Source organism: Pistacia vera, unplaced genomic scaffold (genome assembly GCF_008641045.1).
Source record: "Pistacia vera cultivar Batoury unplaced genomic scaffold, PisVer_v2 Contig433, whole genome shotgun sequence".
Lineage (NCBI taxonomy): Eukaryota > Viridiplantae > Streptophyta > Magnoliopsida > Sapindales > Anacardiaceae > Pistacia > Pistacia vera.
Genome location: NW_022196261.1, coordinates 1,377,565 through 1,387,732, shown reverse-complemented (window position 1 = coordinate 1,387,732; position 10,168 = coordinate 1,377,565). Strand labels below are relative to the sequence as shown.

The following is a 10,168-nucleotide window of genomic DNA, read 5'->3' as shown; positions in this document are numbered from 1 at the left end:
TAGGGGGATAAAGGCAGTTAACTATAAACTTAACTAAATTTAAAATAGAGTTAATGATGTAATCTCTTTAACGTTTCCTGAATTAACGAAGTTTTTATGAGGTTTCAAATATATAAAAATTCTTCTACAATTAATGAGTAGTTAAGCCTTTGGTGTCAAAATTAATGAACGATAGAAGGGCATTTAAGACTTTAAGTATATATTATTAAGATTTAAGAATAACAATAACATGAGATTCCATTAAATAGTAAAAATCTCTATAAATTTTTAACAATTCATTACTAATATAAAGCTTTCTATCATTATTGAAACTTAACAGGAGGATTTTGTTATTCAACTACGTAACAAAATTTCCTCAAAGTTTTACTAACACACTAATTATTGACTTAGTGAGTCATCATGCTCTTATTTTGATGATAAGAAACTAATTTTCCCTCAAGCATGTTTGCTAATGACTTGTGCTTAAGTGTGGACTTAGATGACAAGGTAAGTTGTTCCCAATGCATTCAAAGAAATATTAAAGAGGGAAAAGACAAAGCTTGGATGAAGAAATCTGAAGAATTTACAAAAGCTTAGTCTAGGAATATCTCTTTATAATTAATTCGAGTGTAAAAGCACGAGTCTTGGTTAGAAAAGTCTTCAACATGCGAAAACTCTCCAAACTTGTTTTTGGGTTTTTTGGATTTGGGCTAAAATGTCTCTTTTCAAACCTAGGGGGTTAACCTAATATTTACGGACGCTTCATATTCTACAGTTTAACCCATCTGGTCAACTGGATCGTGCATCTGGATTCTGAGTTTTAACTTTGGGCTAATTATAATATTTTAACGTTTGGGGGGTTTTTGGATTTTTATTTTGGTCCAAAATGTCATATTTCAAAGTTTTGGGGTTTAAATTTGCTTACTCGACCCTAAAGGTGGAAAAGTAACCCGCTCGGCCCGGCCCGCGGCGGGTTACTTTGTTTGGCGGGCCGGGCCTAACCCGCCTGCCAACAAAGGCAGGCCGGGTTAGGCCCGCCATTTTCTCCAAAATGGCTGGCCCGGCTCGGCCCGGCCCGCCAGCCCTAACCCGCCGGGTTAGGTGGCGGGCTAGGTCGGGTTAGCTCGATTTTCCTATTTTTTTTTTTTTATTTAACTTTTCAAATAAATAATTATAAATATAATTGTTTTTAATTAACTTTTCTAATATCAATAATTCAATTCAATTTTTTTGTTTTTTAACATTTCAAATATTAATTCAATTTTGATACAATAAAATTATAATATAAGAAAAATTAGACTTATTGGAGTATGGAAATTGGAATTTGGAAAATTGGAAATATGAATTAAAAATTACAAAAACTAATAAAAATTAAAATATGAGCAAATTGCAAAAACTAATAAATGAATAATTGAGAGATTAGAGATTAGAGAATATGAGAGAATGAGAGAATTTGAGTTGTGAGAAAAATGAGAATTTAGGGCCAATTTATAGGAAAAAATGGGAAAGAGAAATGACGAAAAAGACCCTTTCAACGGCTATAAAACGGCTATATTTCAAGGGTAAAGGGGTAATTTGAAAAATAAAATAAAAATTTTTATTTTTTTTATTTTTTTCGGCCAACCCGCCGGGTTGGCTGTTGTAACGGCCAACCCGCCGGGTTGCACACAACCAACCCGGCGGGTTGCCGGGTCTCTTGCAAAAGAGACAAAATAGCAACCCGCCGGGTTGCGGGTTGCCATTGTGCAACCCGGCCCGCCCGGGGGTTGCTGCAGGGTTAGGGTCAACCCGGACCGCCATCTTGGTGGTCCGGGCTTAACCCTCATTTTCTCGGGCCGGGTTAGGGTTGACCCGCCTAACCCGGCCCAAATTTTCCACCTCTAGTCGACCCTATGGTTGTCCTTTTCAGCATTTGAATTGGGCAAAGGCAATATTTTTGGGCTCTATAATCTGATCGACTGAATTGAATCTGGTTGATCGGCTTGGCAGTTGAATTTTCCCAACAGCTAGTGCCCCACGTGGGCGCCATGTAGGTGTCACGTCAAATTCTATTGACCAGATTCAAGGCGATCGATCAGATTCTATGATTTTCAATGCAATTTTTAGGCACAACGACTATATTTTCAGACTCCTTTATATAAACTTAACCAAACCCAAACCTAAACAACTTTTAACATTCTAAAACTTGCATATACAAAACAAAGTGTTTAGATCATTATGGAGAGCTTTCACACGCAAATCTTATTTTCTACCACATACCATCTACTCTTTGAGAGAGTTTTTCATTATTTTATCAATCAAATTTTGAGTTGTAAAAGAGTGAGGTTTACTCTTCGGTTTGTAGGCAGCAATAATGAGAAAAAGTAAGTCCTAGTGTGTGAGACAAAGCTTTCAATTGCACTTTGTGAAGCAATTATATGTAAAAGTTTAATAACACTTAGAGGAAAGCTATTTGTGTTGGATTTGCTTGGTCGAGTGATCAACCAAGGGAGATAGTGGAATACTCTAAGGGGGAAAGCTTGGAGAAGCGGACATGGGCTGGGTTCAAGCCGAACCACTATATATCACTTGTGTTTGCATCTCTCTTTATTTTGTGCAACTTACTTTATACTTGTTCATACTTGCTTGCTCATAACTGTTCACACTCACATATTGCACTAGAAGAGACCCTAAGTCACAAATTGTTTAAATTTGCTCATATAGCTAAAAAATGACCTTAGGTACTTTAAAGGTTTAATTCACCCCCTCTTAAGACCATTTTGATCCTTCACTAATGATATAGAGATTTCTATCTTTTTTTAGACCTAAGGGAGATTTTATTATTTAATTAAACTTGAGGGAGTTCATTAAATTTTAAGATATATTTATATATAGGACTAATCCTTTTAGTACCCCTTCATTATCCAAAATAACCAATTGGTCTATGTGATATCAAGATTACACAACCACCTCCTTTGCAGGCATGCAGCTAGTTTTTGGTGGTGGTTGTTGTTGTTAAAGCCAACTGTTGACTTAAAAAATCATCAATGAAAATAAGTTTCTACAATATTAAGGAAAATTTCTAAAATTTTTACGAAATCTTTTTTTAAAAATATACGTTTTTCTTATGAGTTTTCCAAAAACATATTTTTAAGTTTAATAGTATCATTTAGTGATCAATATAGGTCAAAAGTTTGTATTAACGGAAAAAAATTAATGGTTGGGGGACTCAGTGTTAATTTCGATACCCTAGGGACTACATGGAAATAGGTCAAAAGTTAGCCTAGAAATTTTCTTATTAACTCGTATAAGAAAAAGTTTCCATCCATCGTGATCAAGACGAAGAATTTTCCCACTTAAATCAGAGCCAGTGAACACATGCCACGTAGACATGATCCAAAGTGGATTGACTTACGCGCGAAGACTCAGTGCGATAAAAGAACTTGAACATCACCACTACCAAAACTTGTCTCTGATTGAATCACACTGCTGTCACTTGCGGTTTATACTGTGTTTGCTTCTTTATATTGGTGTTTATCATCAGATTTTATTTGTAAGGTAAGTTTTTTCTGCTTACTTTATTATGAATATTAGTGTTCGATGAAAGTTCTGAAAGAACTAAGTGAATTTAAGGAACCTCCTTTGTAAGTGTATACTTTTCTTAACCAATTGGAGTTCTAGAGAGTAATGTTTATTGGGTTTTTGTTTGTGGGTTTTTCATTGCCCTTTAGCCATTTTTTTTAACGTTCAAGTGTATTCAGATAGCTAAAATTCTTTTTTGAAGAGTTATTGGATGCTTTTTGCAGTGATAATATAGCTGAAGCTTAGTGAAAATAGCTGTTTTTTTTTTCCTGCTTTTTAAATTCTTATAATTTGGATTGAGAGATATAGAAAGATTTTTAAAGTTGACAGAGAGGTCTCTGTATTGGGTAGTGTTCGGATTTTATTGACTAAAGAATTTCGATATATTCTTTTCTTTTTTATTCACTTAAATTGCGAGGGTGTCATGGGTTATTTTGTTTACACGCTGACATAAGTAATGTTTGATACTTATCTACTAGTTGAAGCTTTTGATTTTTAAAGGTAAATGGTTTAAGATTGAATGTTGAAGATCATAAATAGTTTGGATTTTTTCAATTAATCTTTCCAATGGAAAAATACATTCAAGCAATGAGCTTAGTAATGAAAGAGGTCAATTTACCTCATTTGAGCAGGGTTTGGCTTCTTAAGAATGAAGTTAATTTTTTTTTTTTCTGTAACATGAGCTTGGCTTCTAGATTTATACTTCATAAAATCTTCAATTTTAAATTTATTTTTGGGTTTGCAACTGGGTAAAGTAATTTCTTCTTCACAAAATTTTGGTCGCAGATGTCCTTGCATATTGGCAATTTATCATCTCGCACTCGTAGAGCTGAGCTTGAACGTGTTTTTCGAAAGTTTGGACAATGTGATATACGATTGAAAGATGGATATGGTTTTATAGTATATGATTTCCCTCCGAATGCAGAAAAAGCTTTAAGAGCACTACAAGGAAGAAATATCTGTGGGCAGCCATTGACTCTTACACGGTCTAATAAACAACCCACCTCTCTTAAAAAATTTGCAAAGGCTGCTAGATTCTATGAGCCACAATATGCGAGTTTTGCTAGAGGAAGAGATTATAGTAACAGGAAACTGCATTCAATTGGTCTACAAAATAACAGGTCTGGTTTTAAGCGACCTGCTAGACATGGTAGAAACTTTAATGCAGTTAACATGCTTCATGAAGATAGAAACTACCATCAGGGTAGAATTAATGACTACATTCAGGAAGAGCATTTTGATTATAGGGAAGATATACTAGATGAAGGTAGGAATGTTGAACCTGATGTGGTTGAAAATGATAGGTGGGGTGCACACTTATATGACCAACCAAATGATAATGGTGTTGACTATGAAATGGAGGACCGGTTTGAACGTTACCAAGGTTATGACAGGAAGCGTGAAGATGAAAACCATAACATGCCCTATTATGGTGTTTCACATGCTCCCCGAAGCCCTGAAGAGATAATGAGGGGAGAGAATCTTTCTGAAGCACATTTGGAGCCTCCAAATGATTTGAAATCACTGGAAGCCTGCTACTATTGTGGAGGTTTAGGCCACAAAATGTGCAGTTGTACCATGGAAAATGTTTCAAAAAGAAATTTCAAGACAATTATTCGTTTTAGGCATGGTGATGACATTAAAAGAAGGGCTAGAGGTAAAGGCAAGCTGGAAAGATATGAATCTAGTTCTCATGGAAAGGGGCAATCCAGTAAGGATTCTATATCATTGAGTCGACTTGGTAATGGTAGGAAAGCTCCTGGTATTGGAAGGCATCACAGGTTGAAGCGAAACAGTAGCTCCCCTGAGGCAAAGGAAACTGACAGGGTTTGGAGAAAGGACCAAGGAGGAAAGAAGCAAAGGAGGGATGATGGAACTCAGAAGAATCACAGTGAAAAGGAAGCAAAAAGGTCAGTTTCATTTCCCCTCAATTCTGATTGCACTGAATCCATATCACACTCATCTCAATCTTCTAAACCTGTTTCAAGGTCTTGTTTGCACTTTAGATCAAGATCAATATCTTCCAGAGAACGTTCTGCGTCATCTGATTCAAGGTCTAGTTCGACGTCATGCTATTCTAGATCTACCTATTCGAAGTCTATGTCAAGGTCGAGCTCTCATACATCCTTGTCTGTATCTGTATCCCTTGGTCAGCCTTTACCAATGTCTCCAAACAAGGTGCAGCCGCATCCGAATGGCCATCTGGATAATGCTGCCACATCTGAACCAAAAGAAATTCTAGTTGAGCAAGGGCTGCTGGATGGTGATGCTAGGTTGGAGGATGCTAAACTTGAAAACAACTTGTTGGCAATGAGAAATGAAAATGTGGTTTCATCCTCTAAACTGAAAGATGAAATGGATCAAGAGCAGCCTATGAAAAAGGATGATGAGGATAACGATAAGGTGTCCTTGTCATTTTGTGAAATAACAAATCCAAGTACACCATTACCAGAAAAAGTCCTGCTTACACCTGGAAGCTTGAGTTTAGAGCCCTTGAAAGAGACAAAGGAGTTTCAACATTCTGAAGCATCATTGTTGGTGCATATTCCTGTACCTATTGAGAATCCTAATTCAGAAGCTCTTGGTAGTTCCCACTCTGGCCGTTCAATTAGCGTATCCTCGGAGGAGATGTGCATGGTTCTGAAGCACTATGGCATGAAACTTCCTGATGAGAATGAAAGGCATTCACCTGTAGAGGATTATTTTGGTTCTTCTCGCTTATGGCCTTGGGAGATGATCTATTATAGGAGGTTGAAGAAGGGCCCTATTTCAACTGAAAACTACTCTCGGCGGGTGGCTCAGAATCAGGAATTTGGTATCATTGACAAGTATATACGAAGTAGTAGTGGATGGGGAGAATCAGTTAAAGACTACCCTTGAAAGTTTTATGTGCGATATGTCAACTTATTTTTCACACTTAAGACTTTGAGCATAATTGGAATACCTTTCGTTTGATACTGCTTTTTTTGGACTTCACATGGAAGATTTCTGGTGGACTTTTCATTTAGAAGCTTTTGGCTGGTAATTTTGTAGAGTATGTTCAATACATTTAATAGTACTCTACAAGCTGTCAGATTCTGTTGATTGTTGTGCACTTCTTCCTTGAATCAGGTTAATAAAGCTTTGGTTGTATTGCTCAATGTTGGGTTGTGGAATGAAATTTGAATGACATATCTTTAGATAAAGAAATTGGTTTTGATTTATAAAGTTTCATATAAACCTTTGTGTTAATATGCTATTATGCCTTTTAAGATTTTTCTGCAATGAATATTAGCTAGCCATATTGTTTATTTTTTTGCAAGTGATTTATGCGCTTTCACTTTATATCTCCTAAAAAATGTGCCAACTTGTTCTCAGAATTTCAATCTGATCCCAATCACATGTTAGCTGAAAATATTTTGCTAGAAGAATGTGGGGCCGCAAGAAGTTTATGATTTTCATTTATGAAAACCTCTAAAACCTAATTGTAGTTTGTTCACCTTCTTGTCAACTTTGTTTGTTAATTTACTTTTGTAGTTGGATTACGTTAGCTTTTGACATGTTTCGTTGTGTCATGATTCAAAAGAGTAGAGTAGACCCTTCACCAATTAATACATATAGGAGAACAAATGATACATCTAAAGAGTAGAGTAGACCCTCCACCAATTAATAAATATGGGAGAACTAATGATTTTAGTTACTAAAGTTGAGATTTTATTCAGCATCTTAATTTTTTCATTTAGGAACAGACTTGGGAAATATTATGATCTTCACTACAAAGACAAGCTTCCCTCATAAAAAAATTAGAAGTTTAAAAAGAGCTATATAGGCCTTTTTTTGATGATCTCACAGTTTAAAGACAATTCTTCTACTGTAGTAATCTAATAAGTTGTTAAAGTCAAAATTTTTTGATGAATCAAGTTGTAACGATGAAGTTTTACTTAATTGGTATACCACTGGATATTATAATGTAAAAACTTTCAATAACATATGTAAGTTATTCTTGGTATAAAATGCTAAAAGCAGTAGTAGATGTGCTGGAGATTATTCGGAAAAATGGAAATGCTCACTCTGCTTTTCCCAGCTCATTGAATGATACTTAAAAGAATAGGTGAAGGCTAGCAGAATTATGGGTTCCATTTCTACTGGTTTGGAAATTCTTAGATAAGGTGCCTATCTAACTACTTACTGGTTTAGTTGAAATGGATGCAATGGGAAGATGGTTGCCAAAACAGTATTAAGGTAGATTTTGATTAGAGGTGATATCATCTCAAGGAATGCAGCTCATCTCCATCAAAAAAGTTAGTTTTGGGTTCTGTCATTTGGTCGTGAACCTGTAGAACATTATGTTAGAAAAATTTCCTAATTGTGGTCTAGCATTAATTATATGTTGTTTTAATTAAAACCGGGTAAATAGTAGTCCACTAATATACTAATGGGCTTAATGTGATTACATTAAAGTTTTGCCCATTATACTTCATTTAATTATCTGAATTGAAGACAAAGTGTGGGCTTCAGACTTTATTGGGCCTTTAATGTGAGGGTCCAACAAACTATTATTAAATTGGCTAGATCCCTTTTCCAAAATGCAATTGTACGCTGAATCCCATTTGGAAGTCATCACTGTGGAGTGTTTTTGAAAAGGAAGACTGGTCACTACTTGCACGGAATTCAAGAAATTCAAAAGCCATGGTAGAATCAGGTTTTTCTAATCCTTAATCTTTAAATTTAGTATTTTATAATCAATATGCAGATCTTGGGATTAATTGTCAGAATTGAGTGGAATTCATGTTAGAATTCCTACACATTAATCATATCTCAATGAGGGAAATGGTGTTATCTAAAAGGTCTGGGTCAAGGAAAAAGCTTCCACTAAAGGCTTCCAGCAAGGTTTTGATATATATCCTTGCTTACTTTCATTGAAGTAATGAAATGTTTTTGCCAAATACTCTGATAAAATATTGGTACACTTGAGAATTTTATACTAGGCTTGAGGCTTTTAGAGTGTAGACTGCACACTGAATTTTGGAGAGATGCATTTTTATTCTACTATAGGACTTTTTACCTTTTGATGACTCCATGAGGAGGTTAGCAATTGAATTAGATAAAATTTACTGTTCTTACAGATTTCCATATGGGTCAACAGTCCTTTTTGAGTTGACTGTCATATTGACTATCATGGTACTTCTCTTTCTTTTTTCTTCTGTGCCGTTATCAAGAAAAGAACTTAACAGCCTAGGACAGCTGACCCAACTTTGGTGCCATGTCTTGTCCTTCACCTCCAGTTATCCATATGCTTTATGCTAAAAACAGTTTAAGTTTGCAACTTTCAACTGTTTTGTTACAGCCAAAGTTTGGCAGAGCTTGCATTTGATTTTGGATCGTTTCACTGTACTGATTCTGAATTATCAAATTTTATGGCTTGTGCTGGCTTTTGCTATGTATCCAACAATGCTTATATAAAAAGGAAACGTGATATATAAGGTAAGGAATTTGCAATCACGATAAACTATAGTCAAAGTTCTGCGTTTTACAGGATGTTTGCGTAGATATTATAAAGGCTTGCTTATACTTTACGTTATAATTTTTTCTAACTTTACAATTGCAATTTAAGTATTATGATACAGTTTGAATCTGTATGAAAATGAGTGTCATTTAAGTTGGCACTTGGGTGGGTTTTCAGCAGTTGATTTGTTTGAACTGGTTTCTTAATTATTTTCTCTCTTGCTAACTCTCACATTGTAAGATCATAATCGACAGATGCTATAAACCTTGCGGCTATGCTAAGATTCCATTGCCAGCTAGATTCTTCCTCTCAAAGTAATACATTTTGTGCTTATCAGCAACTGTAATTATTATGGATCCTTTTGAGAGATCTTTAAACTGTATTGCCAATGTTTTCAGAATACTATTCTCATAGGGGGTTTTTAAAAATTTTAACGGGATATTTTAATAATCTCCAAACAAATGAAATTGCAATGGGGGTGGGCGGTTGGCAGTTGTCGAAAAGTAGCAGTGCTTGGCACAATTGAGGTGGGTGCATTGAATTAGAGACTCAAAAAATAGTGGCAGACTGTTTTTAGTCATTGTTTTAAACAGTTTAGCTTGAATTATTTGACTCTAGGATGGTTGGCAGTTCAATTGGATTTGTCAAATCAATGTCGTCTCATGCAAATGTTATGTTGTTTAATCCATGTGATCGACATTGACACTCCCACCCATTGCAGGTTTTTTATTAGACTTTTGCTTGAAGTGAGTTATTCGGATATTGTAACACTAGTGGTTTTGCCCTTGATTTTTTTTTTTTTTGTTTATTTTATTTAACGGGAAAAATGTTACGGGTTGCTTTTATTGTGGGCTACTTTCATGTCAAGGAGAAACAAGGCATTCTTTAGTAGCATTTTTCGTATCCATCCATCAGCCTAGCTTGGCAAATTTTTTATCTGCATTTTGTTTTTACTTTACATCTACTTTTATTTTTCTTGTCACTTCCTGTCTCTGATGGTTGTTAGGTTCTCTTTGGTATTTTATGGCTCTTTGACTTTAGATGATGTTCATGCTTCTGTTGGTTAAGCAGGGATTTAACTTAGGTTTCTGCTTGGGTTTGGGTTTGGGTTTGGTTTATCTAAGGTCTCCAAACTTCTTCAAT

The 10,168-nt window shown here is 35.4% G+C and overlaps 1 protein-coding gene across 2 annotated transcripts; it reads left to right on the top strand.

Annotated features, from left to right (window-relative positions):
* The first annotated feature begins 3,387 nt into the window (after positions 1-3,387).
* On the top strand, positions 3,388-6,680 carry LOC116143895 (serine/arginine-rich splicing factor 4-like). 2 transcript variants are annotated; one of them, XM_031429344.1, is made up of 3 exons: positions 3,388-3,516; positions 4,327-5,450; positions 5,529-6,680. In XM_031429344.1, exons 2-3 carry the CDS (start codon positions 4,327-4,329, stop codon positions 6,418-6,420), a joined length of 2,016 nt encoding a protein of 671 aa, XP_031285204.1. In that variant the 5' UTR covers positions 3,388-3,516; the 3' UTR covers positions 6,421-6,680. The 2 variants fall into 2 exon arrangements, with proteins under 2 accessions (XP_031285204.1, XP_031285203.1); XM_031429343.1 differs by having other exon boundaries at positions 4,327-6,680.
* The last annotated feature ends 3,488 nt before the right edge of the window (positions 6,681-10,168 follow it).